At 41.4% G+C, this 21323-nt stretch overlaps 1 protein-coding gene across 50 annotated transcripts in view; it reads right to left on the reverse strand.

The window, feature by feature from the left end:
- The window catches only part of LOC110503876 (uncharacterized), a 90933-nt gene extending 73408 nt beyond the window's left edge, over positions 1-17525 (reverse strand). For all 50 annotated transcript variants that reach the window (XM_090218516.1, XM_090218520.1, XM_021582453.3 and 47 more), the window contains exon 1: positions 17193-17525. In XM_090218516.1, the coding sequence (XP_090074642.1) occupies positions 17193-17268 (76 nt within the window). In that variant the 5' untranslated portion in view covers positions 17269-17525. The remainder of the gene's footprint in view (positions 1-17192) is intronic.
- Between the last annotated feature and the right edge of the window lie 3798 nt (positions 17526-21323).

Below are 21323 nucleotides of genomic sequence, written 5' to 3' on the forward strand. Positions count from 1 at the left end.
TTGGCATGGGTCCTCAGATCCTCAAAAATTTCTACAGCTGCACCATCGAGATCATCCTGACTTGTTCCGTCACCGCCTGGTATGGCAACTGCTTGGCCTTCAACTGCAAGGCACTACAAAGGGTAATGTGTATGGCCCAGTACATCACTCGGGTCAAGCTTCCTGCCATCCAGGACCTCTATACCAGGCTGAGTCAGAGCAAGGACCTAAAAATTGCCAAAGACTCCAGCCAACCTAGTCATAGACTGTTCTCTCTGCTACCGCATGGCAAGCGGTACCGGATCGCCAAGTCTAGGTCAAAAAAGCTTCTTAACAGCTTCTACTCCCAAGCCATAAAACTCCTGAACAGCTTATCAAATGGCTACCTGGACTATTTGCATTTACGCTGCTGTTACTCTCTGTTTACTATCTATGCATAGTCACTTTACTTCTACAGTACCTACATGTACAGATTAGCTCAATTACCTCGACTAACCTGTGCCCCGCACATTGACACTGTACTAAAACTGCATTGTTAGTTAAGGGCTTGTAAGTAAGCATTTCACTGTAAGGTCGACAGCTGTTGTATTCAGTGCATATGACAAATACAATTTTATTTTATTTTATTTTTATTGTCAAAGTATAATTATGTTTTTAGATTTTTTTTTTTTACAAATTAATAAAAACATTTAAGCTGAAATGTCTTGAGTCAATAAGTATTCAACCCCTTTGCTATGGCAAGCCTAAATAAGGTCAGGAGTAAAACTTTACTCAACAAGTCACATAATAATTTGCATGGACTCACTCTGTGTGCAATAATAGTTGTTAAGATGATTTTTGAATGACTACCTCATCTCTCTACCCCACACATACAATTTACTGTAAGGTCCCTCAGTCGAGCAGTGAATTCCAAACACAGATTCAACCACAAAGACCAAGGAGGTTTTCCAATTCCTCACAAGGGAAGAGCACCTGCATCCTGCTTGCAATAAGGCACTAAAGTAAAACTGCATAAAATTGGGCAAAGAAATGAACTTTATGTCCTGAATACAAAGCTTTATGTTTGGCGAAAAATCAAAACAACATATCTCTGAGTACCACTCGTCATTTTTTCAAGCATGGTGGTGTCTGCATCATGTTATGGGTATGCTTGTCATCGGCAATGACTAGGGAGTATTTTGTCGGGATAAAATAAACGGAATAAGCTAAGCACAGTAAAAATACTAGATGAAAACCTGCTTCAGTCTGCTTTTCAACAGACACTGGGAGACAAATTCACCTTTCAGCAGGACAATAACCTAAAACACAAGGCCAAATATACACTGGAGTTGCTTACCAAGATGACATTGAATGTTCCTAAGTGGCCTAGTTACAGTTTTGACTTATATCGTCTTGAAAATATATGGCAAGACCTGAAAATGGTTGTCTAGCAAGGATCAACAACCAACTTGACAGAGGTTGAGGAGTTTTAAGAAGAATAATGTGAAAATATTGTATGATCCAGATGTGCAAAGCTCTTAGAGACTTACTCAGAAAGACTCACAGCTATATTCACTGCCAAAGGAGTTTCTAACATGTATTGACTCAGGTGTGTGAATACTTAAAATAAATAAGATATTTCTGTATTCCATTTTCAATAAATTATGGGGTATTGTATGTAGATGGGTGACACTTTTTTGTATTTAATCCATTTTGAAATCAGGCTGTAACACAGCATATATGGAATAAGTCAAGGGGTATGAATACTTTCTGAAGGCACGGTATATAACCGAAAAAAACAGTTTGTTTGTGAATTAAATCAATGACACAATGAATGATGTAATGATTACCTTAATTCAATCAATCAATCAAATGTATTTATAAAGCCCTTTTTACATCAGCAGATGTCACAAAGTGCTGTACAGAAACACAGCCTACAACCTACAAGTAATGCTGATTTAGTCCATGTGTAATAATTCTTTGAGTATTCCACAGCAATGATCATACTGGCTGGCGTATGTTCTTCTAATCCATTTTCCTTGATCGTAAGACTAATGATGCCAAGCAATTTAAACCAACTTGAACTGAAAAATAAACATATTTGTGCAAGGCTATGATTAGCCTAACCTTGGGCCTTCACTGATGCACATTTTATTTCTTCCCAGACCATATATAGAATAAGCAATTATACAAATCACATGGAGTGCTGGACATGTCACTTTGTTGATTAGCCAGTGGTTAACAATTAGACATAAAATAAGCATGCCATAAAGCATTATTAAAACTATGCAGTTACACATTCTTTCAGATTCCTCAATAAGATTTTATGAGTTATTCCCAAGAGTCTGATCCCCTGCTCCCAAGAGTCTGATCCCCTGCTCCGGTTTCCACACTTCAGTCAATGTATTTATCTAAAATAATTCATGTCCATCATCATTTTTTTGCACTGGTGTTTAACAATAAAATGCTTTCTAATGACCTTCAATAAATGGCTTGGAGCACTGTCTTAGAATCACATTTTAACATCACTTTCCCAGTTTTATGTAAAGAACTCTTCAAAATTGAGACATATTTAGATATTTCTCTGTCAGTGTTAAATATACAAAACAAATTAAATACTTTTATTCAATAACTTTTGGGGGGCCATTTTCTGTTGTTGTTGACTTTGCACATGAGCAGCAAATGCCTCTCATATGGAGGCAGTGTTTGCCACATGCGGTCAGAGCAGAACAGCATGACAATGTCAGAGTCATTCGACAGGGAAAGACTTCCCATAGCATCCATGGAAGACTCTATCGGCCTGGAACTACGTGCTCTGCAAACAAAGACTAACAACCGCAAGAATGTATGAGTACTTTCTGAAGGCAATATACTTACATCAAATATTATTGCATTACTTGCAGTGCTTGTGAAACAAGACGTTGATATGACGTTCATACTGTACACTGCAGTGGGTGATCAAATCAATGATCTTTCCAGACAATACATTTTTTCGGTTGCTTGTTCATGTTTATTTAGACCTTTTTGGAAGTACATACCGGGTGTGACAGTGGTAAATGACAATAGTTGCTCAGAGTAACAAACGTATTTTGACATTATAACGCTTGCAGAAGTGTCTAATGTGGAAATGAATGGTATTTAACTGCACAAAAAAATATGCTATTTAGAACCTAAAAGGGTTATTCGGCTGTCCCAATAGGAGAACCAGTATCACACCATCCATGCCTCATGTAAATGAAAGTGTGTCTGTGTCTGGTAAAGCCTGTGTGGCCAGCAGCAGGTCCAGGTCACCCTCCCTCCCAGAAGGGTCTCTGTAGCTCGACTAACTTAATATCAGCCTTCCTATTCTGATTGCAGTGAAAGGCTCAGTCTTAAAGGAGGCTGACATCCTGAGACCAGGATCTACAGAGCAGTGCAGCAGAGCAGAGCGGAGAAGACTCCCTGGTTCCTGGCACTAAGCAACAACAGCTATCAGACGTGTGGCGTCTGGCCTACTTTTTGTCACAGTTTAGCATTATATTTTCCAGAACACTTAGCGAGAAAAGGGAGGGGGGAGGTGGGTCAAAGAAAGACAAGAGTGAAAATAGTAAATCTTGATAGAAGAACTCTGTGCCTCTCTCCCTCCACCTTTCTTCCCCTTCTCTCCTCTCTCCCTCTGACTGAACTCAAGGCCCCAGCCCCAGCCCCAGCCGCTCTGATACACACATCTGTGGAGCAGAGCATAAATGTAAAGTATGCAAAGTCAAATAAACAAATGACACACAGACGGTACTATTTTAAAAGGAGGTGGAATTCCGATCTCATCATCGCCACTAATCTTCAGCCTTCCGATGTCTCTTGGGTGAGACAGAACCTACCTACTGTACCGGGAGGTTGACATAGTGCATGATCTCTCTCCTTCATAGGTTCAGAGAGACGATGTCTATGAAAAAAACAAGGTTTGCAACAGCTGCAAATTCCTTCCTACTTCGTAAGGTTTGAAGATTTTATAGACGATGTATTGAACATGACAGGAACGTAAGCTATGGAATGACAATCTGAACTTCACAGAGCAAATTGCATCTCGATTCTAAAGAAACTTACTTCATCACATCTTACACAATCTCTTAAAAGGACAGAGCAAAACTAAGTATGTAATTAGTAGTCTGCTCATTGCCTATGATAAGACTAGCATTTTCAAGGATACAGGTTACTTTCAGTAACCATCCAAGGTAACTTACATTTTTATGTTCAGAAAAGGACATGAATAATGAGATACAGTGCCTTGCGAAAGTATTCGGCCCCCTTGAACTTTGCGACCTTTTGCCACATTTCAGGCTTCAAACATAAAGATATAAAACTGTATTTTTTTGTGAAGAATCAACAACAAGTGGGACACAATCATGAAGTGGAACGACATTTATTGGATATTTCAAACTTTTTTAACAAATCAAAAACTGAAAAATTGGGCGTGCAAAATTATTCAGCCCCCTTAAGTTAATACTTTGTAGCGCCACCTTTTGCTGCGATTACAGCTGTAAGTCGCTTGGGGTATGTCTCTATCAGTTTTGCACATCGAGAGACTGACATTTTTTCCCATTCCTCCTTGCAAAACAGCTCGAGCTCAGTGAGGTTGGATGGAGAGCATTTGTGAACAGCAGTTTTCAGTTCTTTCCACAGATTCTCGATTGGATTCAGGTCTGGACTTTGACTTGGCCATTCTAACACCTGGATATGTTTATTTTTGAACCATTCCATTGTAGATTTTGCTTTATGTTTTGGATCATTGTCTTGTTGGAAGACAAATCTCCGTCCCAGTCTCAGGTCTTTTGCAGACTCCATCAGGTTTTCTTCCAGAATGGTCCTGTATTTGGCTCCATCCATCATCCCATCAATTTTAACCATCTTCCCTGTCCCTGCTGAAGAAAAGCAGGCCCAAACCATGATGCTGCCACCACCATGTTTGACAGTGGGGATGGTGTGTTCAGGTGTGTTGCTTTTACGCCAAACATAACGTTTTGCATTGTTGCCAAAAAGTTCAATTTTGGTTTCATCTGACCAGAGCACCTTCTTCCACATGTTTGGTGTGTCTCCCAGGTGGCTTGTGGCAAACTTTAACCAACACTTTTTATGGATATCTTTAAGAAATGGCTTTCTTCTTGCCACTCTTCCATAAAGGCCAGATTTGTGCAATATACGACTGACTGATTGTTGTCCTATGGACAGAGTCTCCCACCTCAGCTGTAGATCTCTGCAGTTCATCCAGAGTGATCATGGGCCTCTTGGCTGCATCTCTGATCAGTCTTCTCCTTGTATGAGCTGAAAGTTTAGAGGGACGGCCAGGTCTTGTTAGATTTGCAGTGGTCTGATACTCCTTCCATTTCAATATTATCGCTTGCACAGTGCTTCTTGGGATGTTTAAAGCTTGGGAAATCTTTTTGTATCCAAATCCGGCTTTAAACTTCTTCACAACAATATCTCGGTCCTGCCTGGTGTGTTCCTTGTTCTTCATGATGCTCTCTGCGCTTTTAACGGACCTCTGAGACTATCACAGTGCAGGTGCATTTATACGGAGACTTGATTACACACAGGTGGATTGTATTTATCATCATTAGTCATTTAAGTCAACATTGGATCATTCAGAGATCCTCACTGAACTTCTGGAGAGAGTTTGCTGCACTGAAAGTAAAGGGGCTGAATAATTTTGCACGCCCAATTTTTCAGTTTTTGATTTGTTAAAAAAGTTTGAAATATCCAATAAATGTCGTTCCACTTCATGATTGTGTCCCACTTGTTGTTGATTCTTCACAAAAAAATACAGTTGTATTTCTTTATGTTTGAAGCCTGAAATGTGGCAAAAGGTCGCAAAGTTCAAGGGGGCCGAATACTTTCGCAAGGCACTGTATTTACCCAAGTTTTACCCTCATTCTGGAAAGCATAAGTACTCTGTAGTTCGTTATTACACACTTACTGGGTATGAAGAAAAGCACAAAATGTGTAACTTCCAGTCTTTTCTGAACCAGAAATGTCAGCTAAGTTCGAACAGACCCCCATTACTACCATTTCATAAACTAGGCAAAAATGTATGTGGGTATGGGACCAGGTCCAAAGATGATGTACTAACTTTGGTGCTAACAAAACAACAAAGATTTATAGAACTCCTAGGTTGACATCACTTAAACCAAGACAATAATCCATGTTACTAAAAAACATCTGTCACATGTTAAGCTTGGAATTTCCTCTTAATCATTGAGTAACATTTGCAAGATTGTCCATCTATATGGTGATAAAGGAACTATTATCATAACATTGCTTTGTATTTTTATCCCTCTTTAACATGAACGAGTAACAGTATATGATTGTTTCTTATGTTACCCTCTTAATTATGCCATATGAACCATTTACCGGTGAATACCTGAGGTATTAGGAAAAATAGAAAATGCCATGAACGGGTCCTCCATAACTGGAAAATATTACATTTATTTTTATGATGCTTTATGATTGTCATAAAACAAACAGTGACATGCCGCTCCAAACATCTGGCAGATGGAACGTTTTATAAGAGCATCAGAGATGGCTGATTTGACTGAATCTTTACAAGACAGGTTCCTTTAGGATCTGCTGCATGGGGTTCATAGTAAACCTGGGAGATCAGATAATGGACAGCGGGGTGGGGGGGGGGGGGGGGGGGGGGGGGGGTCAAAATGTCCAATAGACTAAGGAACATTCTTGGCAAGGCCCATTTGAGAGTGTTGGCCCAGCGAGACCAACCAACCGACCGCCTCCCTCACAGCTCACAGTTTAAGGCCAGTATACCTGGGTTCAAATGGTATTCGAGGTCTTTCAAATCATTTGAGAATTTGCTTTAGCCTGCTTGGAGTGCAAGATGGATGTGGTTTGCAGCTTTGCAATTATTCTATTTGATAGTAAGAAGAAGCTGTTTTGTTAGACTTCAGTGGAACTTTTGATATAATTGATCATAACCTATTGCAAAGAGGTGTTATGGATTTGCATCCTCTGCCTTATCATGGAGAGTTACCTATCTAATAGAACACAGAGGATTTTCATTAAAGGAAGCCTAATTCAAATTCAGTTGAGTGTGGTGTACCGCAGGGCAGCCGGCTTGGGCTATTATTGTTTTCTGTATTTACTAATGACCTTCCACTGACCTTGAATAAAGCCTGTGTGTCTATGTACGCTGACGACTCAACAGTATACAAATTGGCTACCACAGTAAAATAAATAACTGACACCCAGTTTTAGAATGGACAGTTGTTATGCACATATTGTTGTTTTATTCCTTTTCCAAATGTTCTAATTGAACTGTAACATGTACATATTGTGTTTTTATTGTTCCTGGAAGATGTTTCATCATTTTTGAGACAAATCACTCGCTCAATGCTAAACCTTATTTAGATCTATTATTGAATAATGTGGAATTGTGCAAGTCAAGGAGACTAAACTGCTGTCTGTTTCCCTAGATATCAAACTGTCATGGTCAAAACATATAGACTCAATGGTTGCTAAAATGTGAAGAAGTCTCTCCATGATAAGGCGTTGCTGTGCTTTCTTGACATCTCAGTTGACCAGACAGATCCTACAGGCCCTAGTTTTGTCACACTGGGACTATTATCCAGTTGTGTGGTCATGTGCGGCAAAGACGGGAATATGTTCAATTGCAGTTGGTGCAGAACAGAGCAGCACTTAGATATACACGGAGGGCGAATGTCAGTAACATGCATGTCAATCTCTCCTGGCTCAAAGTTGAGGAAAGATTGACTGCATCACTATCTCTCTTTGTGCAAGGTGTTGATGTGTTGAAGGTACCGAACTGTCTGTTGAAGCTGTTGGCACACAGTTTGGACACTCATCAGTACAACACAAGTGATGCAATCAGAGGTCTCTTTACAGTCTCCAGGTCCAGAACAGAGGCTGAGAAACACACAGTATTAAATAGAGCCATGACTACATGGAACTCTCTGCCACCCCATTTACTCAAGTTAGCAATAAAACCAGATTAAAAAAATGGATAAAAGAACACCTTATGGCAAAATGGGGACTGTGAAGAGACATTTTTATATATTTTGTATTGTAATTTGAACTATATTATCTATGTGGCAGGCCTTGTTGAAGTCTTGACTTGTGCGAGCCGGAACGGTTCATAGGGCAGGGGACATCTCCTGTTTCTGAAGCGCAAGGCAGAGGCAGGACGTTATGTAGAGTTATGTATATTATGCATTTTATTTGTTCTTTTGTTTTCTGTTTGGACCCCAGGAAGAGTAGCCGTTACCTTGGCAGTGACTATTTGGGGATCCCAATAAAATACTAAATACTATTGATTCCATCGCAACAGTCAAGCTCAATCAAGCCCAGCTAAGGTATTGGAAAGGATTTTGAACCCAGGTTTGGGGGCCAGGCCTACTAGTCACAATGCTGTTCAGTATGGTCGGGAATGAATCATCTGGGTTAAGTAAGTGTGCTTCTTTGTTGAGCATTTGGCACCAGTAGCACGCAGACCAAACATCTTTGGGGAGATGCTTGTGTGGTTGACATTAACCCACTACCGAAACCATGAGCATAAACAAACCACAAAACAATACTTGTTCCCTCACCATGGTAAGGGCTTATGGTGATTAGGGCAGTGCTGTGTAATGTTGTACTCTAGTGTTTTTTTCGAGGATTTCATGTCAAGTCTTTACGATCAACCTGTGGCATTACAGTTGTAAGCATGTTATTAAAGCACAAATCCTATAACGTCAGGCGTGCATTTGTAAATGGGTTGCATTAAACAGCCTATCTGTGTTACATAGACTCACATAATAAAAGTGTGTGTTGTGTGCAGAACAGTCATGGAGCTACGGTACACCCTGGACATTTCCAGTGCTCTCCTTTTGAAATACGCATCTATTAAACCAACTCTTCCATCCCAAATCTGGTCTGGTTTGGTTTCTACAACACTCGTACCGGCAAAAATCGTCATGCTCAAAATCTATAACCAGTGTGTCAGTAATGACTCCATACTGCATGTTCTGTAAGCGCTTCAGATGTTTGGATAAGCGATTTCCCAGCCATGCTATCCTGTTCTAAAATGGCTCCGGGAGAGAGAGAGAGAGAGAGAGAGTGCAGCAGTGAGAGAGCATGTTTTAATATAAAACTGCCAAAAACGGATAGAATGTCAGAGCTGTTAACAGTCCTGCCAGTGAGTGTGTGAGAGGAATGAATAAACACGGCAGAATGAGAGTCTTATCTCCAATAGCGGCCTCAGGAGGCTCCTGCCAGCGACCCAGGAGCCCCTGCTCACTCTGGCTCTGAAAGGGGTCACGGAGCAACAATGAAGGCACGGCCTGGTTCTCAGAGTGTAACTCAAGACTAGGGTTGCAAAGCTACCGGTAATCTAGCAAAGGTACCGGAACATTCAATAATTTTGGTAATTAACATACAGTTTGGACACACCTACTCATTCAAGGGTTTTTCTTTATTTTTACTATTTTCTACATTGTAGAATAATAGTGAAGAAATCAAAACTATGAAATAACCCCTCATGTAGTAAGCAAAAGTGTTAAACAAATCAAAATATATTTTATTTTTTAGATTCTTCAAAGTAGCCACCATTTTCCTTGATGACAGCTTTGCACACTCTTGGCATTCTCTCAACAAGCTTCATGAGGTAGTCACCTGGAATACATGTAAATTAAAAGTAGTTTTTATACGTTTGAGCCAATCAGTTGTAGAGGTGGTATACAGAAGATAGCCCTATTTGGTAAAAGATCAAGTCCATATTACGGCAAGAACTGCTCAAATAAGCAAATAGAAATGACAGTCCATCATTACTTTAAGACAAGAAGGTCAGTCAATCTGGAAAATGTCAAGAACTTTGAAAGTTTATTCAAGTGCAGTTGCAAAAACCATCAAGCGCTATGACGAAACTGGCTCTCATGAGTTCCACCACAGGAAAGGAAGACCCAGAGTGTCACGTGTGCTCCCTCTCCGGCCTCTAGGGCACCAGGCTGCTCGTTATAGCGCACACCTGTTACCATCATTACGTGCACATGCGCATCATCAGACTCACCTGGACTCCATCACCTCTCTGAATACCTTCCCTATATACGTCACTCCCTTTGGTTCCATCCCCAGGCGTTATTGTTTATGTTCCAGTGTTAAGTCTGTGCGCTGTTCTTGTTTTGTTTTATGTTGCGTTTATTTATTAAAACACTCACTCCCTGAACTTGCTTCCCGACTCTCAGTGCACATCGTTACAGAGTTACCTCTGCTGCAGAGGATAAGTTCATTAGAGTTGCCAGCCTCAGAAACTGCAGCCCAAATAAATTCTTCACAGAGTTCCGGTAACAGACACATCTCAACATCAACTGTTCAGAGGAGACTGTGTGAATCAGGCCTTCATGGTCAAATTGCTGGAAAGAAATGCCTACTAAAGTACACCAATAAGAAAAAGAGACTTGTTTGGGCCAAGAAACACGAGCAATGGACATTAGACTGGTGGACATTTGTCCTTTGGTCTGGAGTCCAAATTGGATATTTTTGTTTCCAACCGCCATGTCTTTGTGAAATGCGGTGTGGGTGAACGGATGATCTCGGCATGTGTATTTCCCACCGTGAAGCATGGAGAAGAAGGTGTTATGGTATGGGGGGTGCTTTGCTGGTGACACTGTCTGTGATTTATTTGGAATTCAAGGCACACTTTAATAGCATGGCTACCACAGCATTATGTAGCGATACACCATCCCATCTGGTTTGGGCTTAGTGGGACTATCATTTGTTTTTCAACAGGACAGTGACCCAAGGCACTTCCAGGCTGTGTAAGGGCTATTAGACCAAGGAGAGTGATGGAGAGCTGCATCAGATGACCTGGCCTCCACAATTACCCAATCACTTTTGTCTGGTTGTAACGGTTCTCTTGTTGTGAAGTAGAGGCGGACCAAAACGCAGCGTGGTGGTTGTTCATTGTATTTTAATGAAGACACTATACATGAACAAACTAACGAAAACAAGAAACGTGAGAACTCAAAACAGCCCGATCTGGTGCAAACACAAAGACAGGAACAATCACCCACAAACACACAGTGAAACCCAGGCTACCTAAGTATGATTCTACCTAAGTATGATTCTCAGAGAGTGACACCTGCCTCTGATTGAGAACCATACTAGGCCGAAAACATAGAACTGCCCCACAACATAGAAAAACAAACATAGACTGCCCACCCAACTCACGCCCTGACCATACTAAATAAATACAACACAAAGGAAATAGAGGTCAGAACGTGACACTGGTACTGTATAATCTATGGCAATCTATTGTAACATTGGTAATTGAATAACTTAAAAATTTTATATTCATATATATTCATTTTTTTATATTTGTGTCCATATTGTCCATGAGTGGTACCACTTAGCCTAATGAATGAAAAATGCAACTAATCAACAATGGCATTATTTTCAATTAACTCTGCAACTCTTCCAACTATTGACTTTTTTTCACAACTGCCACCAGTTTGGTGCCAAAACATTAACAACAAAGACATATTGACATAGTAAAATAATTAAAAGTGTATTAATATTAAAATAAAAAAGGATATTTATGCTGAAATCCTTATATTAAACACCAATGGTATTCACTAAATTTATGGTTGTCACGAATATTACCGAAGGTGACTCCCCTTCTTGTTCGGGTGGCACTCGGCGGTCGTTGTCGCCGGTCTACTAGCTGCCACCGATCCTTTGTTCTGTGTTCGTTTGGTTTTGTCTAATTGGTTTCACCTGTTCCTTGTTTGGTTGTTAGGGTGGGGTTATTTAAGTTCGTTCAGCCCGCTTCTGTTTGTGCGGGCTTGTTCATCTGTATGTGTTAGAGTGGTTAGTGTTTTCATTTGGGTTTCTCGCTGTCCTTTTATTTTTCACGATAGGGTACTTTTGTTCTGTAGTTATACCTGGTTTGATATACTATTTTTGTTCCTGTGATTATTTCTGGACATTAAAGCGTGTTTTTTCCCGCATCCTTTGCTCTCCACACCTATTCACTCATTGAGTGTTACAATGGTTTATATTTAGAATGTTTTACAGCTTTGTTATTCTATTTTTTATTTTAAAATCATATTTTATTATTTTACACAGTGGGACAGAGATAATTACAGGCACCTGTGATAATCAGAAGTACCCAAAAAGGCCACTAGGTGACTTGTGACAAATTACATAAAATCTTTGAAAGTTACAACATTTCTGGTAGTTTACTGGTAAACTTAGCAAGTTACAAGTAATATACCCTCCCTTAGCATCCTTACTCAAGAACAAATGTATATCCCTTCCTCTAAAGAGACCAAAATGAAGTCTAAAATGCCTATTTTTTCTTTCTTTAAATAGTTTTGAGTGGATTCAGTTTTGAAGAAGATGTGATCAAATCACATTACGTTTAAGTCTTCCCCTAAGTGGATGCCCTGTGGCACTGAACAGTAGCCCCTCTGACAACGAGCCACAAGACGCCAGGGTGTCACTTTAGTCCTGTTATCCCTCCCTGGCAGCCCACCTCATACAAAGGGATTAAGTCCAGAAAGGTGCTTCCCTCACAAACACACGTCCCCAATAAATAACTAGAGAGCTACTGCAAAGCTCAACAGAGAAGATCAGAGTCGAGATAATCAGATTGGGAATCTACCAACCAAACCAGCAGTGAAGCATGGGCAACACAACACAGCAAGCCAGGGCAATTCATCACCAGTCTGCCCAACCGACAGGCGAGGTGTGCCATTCGATCTGCCATGATTTCATTTACCTTCAAGTGCGGCCAGGAGAGTGTCACTGACGGAGAGAACTAACGGATTAGAATCCTCTGAAGTCCTGAAAGCCTGAGCTTTGACGCCAAAAGAGGCAAACTGACTTCCAGGGCTTCCAGGCAGCACTGCATGCAGAGGAAAAACTCACAGACTCGGGCTTCTTAATTCTTATGAGACTGGCTGGAAGGAAATGAACAGAGTTGGTGGAACTTTTGTTATTCTTTATCCTCTGCCGGCATCTGCATGCTTGTCAGGGTTGTGTCATTAACAGTGTTGGTCATAAAACAGAAACTAATGACTCTGACACTGTTTTTGAAACCCGTAATTGACTGGAATTGTCTGGACTAAAGTGACAGAGTACACTGAGGTGTGAACTGAAACATTGATATCTGATACACTTCTTGGAAATGTAGCATGTAAAAGAGTGAACAAACTCTGATTACATGACTTTATGTGACTAAGTACAGAAAAGAGATGGACGGTTGAGAGAAGAGTTTGTCGAATGCCAGAATAGTTATTAATCCCAGAGGGATTGGCAGTAGCATTGGAAGCTGACAGAATGTTTGGTCTTTCCTTCACAAGTCTCATACTATCCAGATCGGATGGGTGTGGATACCACACGAATGACCATTAATGAAAAGGTAATTAGCCAATTTAGGTCAAACGAAAAGTGCTCAGAGCAGACAGTTTTACAGAGAGATCTTGATTGAACTGTAGTCTCTGCATTACATTTAGTCAGACTATGCCCTTTATAGTGTAATACTTTTGATCAGGGCACACAGGGCTCCAGTCAAAAGTAGTGCATTATATAGGAAATAGGGTTTCATTTGGGACTGTGTCTTTGAGGAAGAGGCCACTTAACTCCATCTGTCTCTTCTCTGATTTCTAACATCCCATTCTCACTCTATCCGTCTGAAAGATGGTGTTTGTAGGAATTGTAAAAAAAAATATTGAGGGCTCCCGCGTGGCGCAGCGGTCTAAGGCACTTCATCTCAGTGCTAGAGGCGTCACTACAGACCCTGGTTTGATCCCGGGCTGTATCACAACCGGCTGTGATCGGGAGGCCCATCGGGAGATGCACAATTGGCCCAGTGTCGTCCGGGTTAGGGGAGGATTGGCCATCATTGTAAAATAAGAATGTGTTTATAACTGACTTGCCTAGTTAAATAAAGGTTAAATAAAACATACAAATAGGACAGAGGAACTGATGACACATTTCAGCAGTCTGCCACAGTACATGCTCAGGGACACCAGACAGAGTCATATCACAACTGACAAGCTGCATATTTATTACCCAACTCCTTCCCTGACGTTCCCTCATGCGTCATAACTCATTCACACTCACAAAAAAAATCCTCCTCAATCCCATTCTCATGATTACTGTCCAAAGTATGAGCAAGCAAAGGGTTTTTTTTTCGGGGGGAAAACCCTCTTAAAAAGGTGATTGGGTGTTAATGGGGTTTGCATTACTTTCAGATAATTGACACTTACTTGGAACGAGCTAGAGGGTTTCTTAACTTTCTGGTCACAGCCGGAGACAGCTGGAGCTGGTTTCAGCACCTCAGAACAGGTTTGATAGGGATGGATTTTACGTTCACTGAAGATCAACCAACGTTTGGCTCCTAAGCCAATATTGATATTCGCTGGCCCCTCCGTCCGTATGCTGTAAATTCTCCCTGAGCTGAGCTGCTGCTCTCAAAAGCTGAACTGAGCTCTGTTTGTTTCAGACGAGGCAATTGGCTCACCAGTTTAGGTCAGTGCAAAGAAGAGTTGGAAGGAAACTGCTGTGACGGCAAAAACGGAAAACACAATATTAGATTAGCAAATATATTACCTAAGAGATCCACAGTCCTCAGATCCACAGGCTCTGGGCAGTTTTCACATACATTCAAACATCACAGTTGCTTAACAGGTGAATGGGGCTTCTATTGACCTGTAAGTTAACGTGCCATCCAATAAAGTCTAATAAAGAGGAGACAGCTTGGAAAAACCACAAAGTCACGTAAAAATTATGATGTATTAAGCATCATAAACGCGTATGTCATGCCAAAATTAGATTAATTTATTATAAGGTGGTTATAACAGGTGTCTGACATGTCACATTGCTGATGCATTACTGTGTGTACAGTTTATGATGAATCGCCTCAGTTAAATTTGACCATTTACTCCTGTCACACTCATCAACATCGCAGATCCGGCCACCGATTTAAGATACAGTTAAACATAAGACTATATAAGGGCAAAATATTCCAGTCAGGGGTTTTACAATGGACTGTAGCAGCTCCACCATCTATAACTCTATCTGACACCGTTAGAGAGAATGATAGCTCAGACTCAGATACTAACAGATGAGGAACAGAAAATACATGCATTCTTTTTGGGCAAATAAATACATTTTGAAAAGATCTGGCTTGGCTTGAAGAGATCAGACTGCAGTGCAGAACTTCAGCATGCTTTCCAACTGGAGGGACTAAACAACTCTGGCTGCTCGCATAAACAAAACAAGAACAATATCAAAGTAGGGAGGGAGGGAAAGAGGAGAAAGTGGAAATTCCTTGCAGCTTGAAGGAAAGAGTGAACGACATACGCAGCTCCGAGAATTCACTGACCATTTCTCTCTCTCTCTCTCCCTCTCTCTGTACAAAACGATAAGCTGTTGTCCGCCCCAAACTTGGTTAGAAATGAATACCTCAGACCACATGCCGTGGAACAGAGGAATCTCACACACACACACACACACACACACACAGACACAGACACAGACACACACACACACACACACACACACACACACACACACACACACACACACACACACACACACACACACACACACACACACACACACACACACACACACACTGCCGTTCACATGGGAATTCATTATGGGTAATTCTACATGACGTAGCTGACGGGAAAGAGGGACCAGATGGAGTTATGCATTGCACACTAACATGCTGTAGTACTGTATGGGATTCGGCTTTACATTACAATATAGCTACACAGAACTCCCCTCCGGTGCCTGAAGCCAGGGGCGTATTCATTACAGAAACAGTTTACTGTTTAAGAACCAAATGGAAGCAAACAGAGCAAAATGAGAGTTTCTATTGGACAAATTCAGGTAGGTCCCTTTCCATTTTGTTCTGTTTGCTTCCGTTTAATAAATGTTTTGCTACAGAATCGGCGTAATGAATACGGCCCTGATTTCATTCAGACTCAAAAACACTGAAACCTGTTGGAAACAGTCCTCTCTAGAAACCAAACATACTGTATGTCAATTTGCGCTAAGCCAGGCCACTCATATTTCTGTATTACTGTGTTTAGGATATACTGTATATATTTTATTGTTCACTCTTCCTAGTGAGCACTTCCAACATAAGCCAATTGTTGGACAGTTCCTCCAGCTTTCTCTGAAATTGTATAAATTCCAGAAACAATTTTAGAGGTCCTAATAAAATGTGTTTGTTTAGGTTTTATAACCACCACAATCATTTCATTTCACTTTTAAATTTAAGCTATTATGTTGTTGTTTGAGTCAACATATTAAATCAAGTTGAAAATATAGCTGGAGATCCAATTGTTGGATCAATATTACCATGTGTGACACAGATTTTTCGCAAAGACTACCTTTCATATCCTCAATATAAATCCTTTACAATTCTTAAAATACAAATATGTACCTAATAAAGAAATGAGCCAGACTGCATAAAGTACAGTATTTTTTACACTGAATCTGCCTTTAGAAAGACAATCCTCTCTAAAAATACCACAACAACAACTCTAACCCTGCAGGCATAAATACTGTATCTGGTCCAAAACCTGGACAATATTAGCCACAACTACAAGAACACAAAGCACATGCAAATATGGAGCAGATTACCATTGTGTGTTTTAATTATAATCGAGACAGTGAGTGGTAGATCTGCAATGCAATGGAACAGAATGTTGTTATCTTGAACTTCAAGTGCAATGGAAAGTTGGGGCTTTTAAAATCTTTGACACTTGTACAGAGAGTCAGATAGAATCAACATGACTGAATAGTCATAAGTGCTACTTTCAAAATAAATATTCAGTTCGAAGTATGGTTTATATTTTAGATGCAAACATTTTGAGGGTATTTGAGAGAAAAATCAAAAAAAAATATGGAGAAAAGGTTTTGCGTGAATTTTGCACAGAAATAAGTTATCTGAATTGCTTTCTAGACAGGTCCTCTTTAGCAGGGTTTGCAGACAAAATAAACAAGACAAGACTGGATCAGTGGATATCAATGCATGCATGACAAATATACCATACACTTTATGAAATAGGCAGAACTGCACACACAACAAATAGGTTGGAGTGGTTAAAGTCCTCTGTGTAACAACTGAGAAGAGCAAAGAGAAACACAGAGACATAGACCTGCACCTGTTCTAAACTAAGCCTGCTATCTAGGTAGCAGAGGTCATGGCTGAGTTCACCTAGGCACACACCTACCTCCTTGAAGAGAGGGCTGAATCAGAGATAGGTAGAAGAGACCATGAAGGAGTGATAGAACCATTCTGTTAGCCATCTCGCTCCACAATGCACCACCCCTCTCACAATCGGCTGGTTTTATTCTCCTCAAGCTAATTACCAATAACCAGAGGTCTTCAAGTACAGAAGAAAGATTTTTTATTATTTTTTTTAAGTGGAAAAAAAAGAGAAAAGATATGGGCCACTACGTAATTAAGAGAGGGCAAAGACTTTTGGTTCAATGGATCACTTCGCTTTTTTCCCTCCCCTATGTCTGGTGTTGCTGTTTTTATTCTGGTCACTCCTGCCAACAGTGCAGGCTCTGCTGCCAGAGAGAGAGAGAGAGAGAGAGAGAGAGAAGGGGGGAGAGAAAAGAAAGAGAGAGGGACGGAGAGAGAGAGGCAGAAGGAGACACCCCCCTCCTTCCCACCCCCCTCATCCAAAAGGAATTGCACTGTCTGCCAGACATTTGCATGGATTCAGAGAGGACTTATCTTTTAAAGTACACAGTGAGAGAGACAGAGGGGGAGAGAGACAGGGAGAGAGAGAGAGTAAGAGAGAGACTGGGGAAGAGAAAGAGAGGGAGAGTAAACCAGTGAACAAATCTTGGGTAATTACCTGTTTTCCATGACTATTCCTCTTAGTAATAGAGTAGAGGGTTTTCAGCAACACAATATCTTAAGGGTTTTTTCCACAGGTTCAGTGGTGTTCTGATGACCCTAAATCCTTCCAGACAGAGGGAACAACTATCAAAGAGTTTAAAAGAAAAATAAAGTAGACTTCAATTCAGTAACAAACTTTCACCAAATATCAAGGCAGAAACATAACAGAGGCAGCAGATAGTCTGAAGAGGCTAGAAATAGCAATTCAGCCTGCCCAACGGCCCACGTGTGAAGAGCGGTTCTAGCAGGGCAGTGAGAACACTGCCAGCGTCACTGAGAGAGAGATGGCTGTCAGAGAAATGCCTTCTAACAAACATCAGACTGTTGTTCAGCTAGGCCAGCTTGGTCAGCAGGATAAACGTTTAAACACACACATACAGTTACATCTCCAACTGCGACCCCCTATGGAGCAATGGAGCTTGAAGCAGCCCATTTCGATTCACAACCTTGACATAGTTTGACAATCTACTGTCCTGAGTTACCCTGCCAGGATAAGGACAGACCTCTGAGCTATTAATCAGCTTGAGAGGCATTCCGATGACGTTTTAACGACAGACCCTACCTATGGGGTCTCCATCGAAGCTGCTGGGTAGACATCACCTACTCCCCGTGCTGCCCCTGGATCTCAGAGAGCATTCTGCTCATGGCCAGAATTCCTCTTTTATGAGAGTTTCCAAAGTCAGCATATTGTACAGGCATTAGGAGAGAAATGATTCACTGTGCTGCCTCCCTTTCTCTTACAGGTAATACCTGCATTGCTGTAATACAATCTCAGTGTATATCCTAGCACTATTGCACACGTTTATTTTAAGGAAGTGTGGCGGAGCCCTCTCCATTCCATTCAGAACTTAATGGTAAACATTTGCTTTACATTGCATTGGCTTTAAAGTCACCCGCAATACAAAGGAAAAACATATTTAGCGAGCCAGCTCATAAAGTAAAAGCGGAACCGAACTTCCTATTTGCTTGGACTTTCCATCCAAAACTTGGGTTGAAATATCTCACTTTTCAGTCAGCCATGACTGTCAGGTTAGAGCTCTGTGCCATCTCACTAAAACAGTGCTACTAAACCATGATGCTGGCTAGCTCAGCACTGCACCAGATTACCCAAATGATTACCCAATAAGAGTCCCATTTCCAGGGTTCACTGTGGGTTAACATATTCTTCCTACAAGGGGGGGAATCTAAATTCTAATCTAGAGGATAACCAGAACTCAAATCATCGGTTTCAGATCTGTTGTGTCGGTTGGAGGTTTGTGTTGGAGATAGATCACTGGCAGGTGACTCACGGGTCACATCCTCTCCAAACACCTGTGAACAGTTTCAGTTCAGCATAGGAAGTGCAGCCCATTACTTTCCAAACATCTCACCGCTGACAAGGCTGTCATTGTCCATCCTTCATTTGTGTCCCGGGACACATATTTGGATTTTGAGGTGAGAAGGGGGGTCAAACGGGGTTTCTTTCTCTGGCAGGAGTCGGGGCCAACACTGATTATTCTTTCAGACATAAACTTGACACACAGGCTATAGCACACATACAAATAGGCCCTGTTGCCCAAGACAAACAGTCCTCTTCATAGTGGCGACATACTTCATTTACGTCAACATTCCCTGATTTTGATCCCCTCCAATCAGGCTTGCCTCAGGACTCCTACTGTTTTCTAGTTGGAAGGGGCCTTTGGTCATTCACAAACAAACTTGTTTACTACAGTTAAATATCAACCTCAGTGGATTTCCCATGCTTCCAATGTTTTTTTCCAGATTCTTTTTGGAGTGCAGAATCATCTGGACTTTTATTGTATAGAGGTTTCACAATAGAGAACACCAGGTCAACGAGTTGGGTCACTGTGATATCTAAAGAAGTGTACAAATCCAGGGGGGTTCTTTCAGGTCAGCCAGCGGGTATAACTTGAAGAGAACCTATATCAGATAAGACATGTATTTGCTTACAAGCAAGTTCTTATCAGTGTAATAACCTTTTTTCTTTTGACGCAATGTAATTTCTGAAAGCATCAAATCAAAAGGTTTATTAATAACTTTTCAAGTTCATAACTGTGCGCTCTCCTCACACAATAGCATGGTATTCTTGCACTATAATAGCTACTGAAAATTGCACAGTGCAGTTAGATTAACAATAAGTTAAGCTTTCTGCCCATATCAGATATGTCTATGTCCTGGGAAATGTACTTGTTACTTACAACCTCATGCTAATCACATTAACCTAGGTTAGCTCAACCATCCCACAGGGGGGGGGACCGATCCTGTAGAGGTTTTTAACAGTCTGATGGCCTTGAGATATAAGTTGTTTTTCAGTCTCTTGGTCCCAGCTTTGATGCACCTGTACTGACCTTGCCTTCTGGATGATACAGGCAGTGACCTGGGTGGTTAATGTCCTTGATGATCTTTTTGGCCTTCGTGTGATATCTGGTGCTGTAGGTGTCCTGGAGGGCAGGTAGTTTGCCCCCGGTAATGCGTTGGACAGACTTCACCACCCTCTGGAAAGCCTTGTCGTTGTGGGCAGTGCAGTGTTGGTGCCAGGCGGTGATACAGCCCAAGGGGATGCTTTCAATTGTGCATCTGTAGAAGTTTGTGAGGGTTTTAGGTGACAAGACAGATTTCTTTAGCCTCCTGAGGTTGAAAAGGCTCTGTTGCGCCTTCTTCACCACACTGTCTGTGTGGGTGGTCCATTTCAGTTGGTCAGTGATGTGTACGCCAAGGAACTTGAAGCTTTCCACCTTCACAACTGCGGTTGATGTAGATAGGGGGTGCACCTTCTGCTGTTTCCTGAATTCCTGAAGTCCATGATCATCTCCTTTGTTTTGCTGACGTTGAGTGAAAGGTTGTTTTCCAGGCACCACACTCCTAGAGCCTTCACCTCCTCCCTGTAGGCTGTCTCATCATCGTTGGTAATCAACAAGCCTACTACTGTTGTGTCATCTGCAAACTTAATGATTGAGTTGGAGGCGTGTTTGGCCACGCAGTCATGGGTGAACAGGGAGTACAGGAGGGGGCTGAGCACGTACCATTGTGGGGCCCCAGTGTTGAGGGTTACCGTTTATGGGGGTGATGTTTCCTACCTTCACCACCTGTGGGTGGCCCGTCGGGAAGTCCAGGACCTAGTTGCACAGAGCGGGGTTCAGACCCAGGGCCTCGAGCTTAATGATGAGCTTGGAGGGTACAGTGGTATTGAATGCTGAGCTATTAAACAACATTCTTTCATAGCTATTCCTCTTGTCCAGATGGGATAGAGCAGTGTGCAGTGTGATGTTGATTGCATCTTCTGTGGGTCTACTGGGGCGGTAAGCAAATTGAAGTGGGTCTAGGGTGACAGGTAAGGTAGAGGTGGATAGGATCCTTGACTATTCTCTCAAAGCACTTCATGATGACAGAGTTGAGTGCTACCGGGGGATAGTAATTAAGTTCAGTTACCTTTGCCTTCTTGGGCACAGGA

Source organism: Oncorhynchus mykiss, chromosome 24 (assembly GCF_057628025.1).
Source record: "Oncorhynchus mykiss isolate SJ-2025 chromosome 24, ASM5762802v1, whole genome shotgun sequence".
NCBI lineage: Eukaryota > Metazoa > Chordata > Actinopteri > Salmoniformes > Salmonidae > Oncorhynchus > Oncorhynchus mykiss.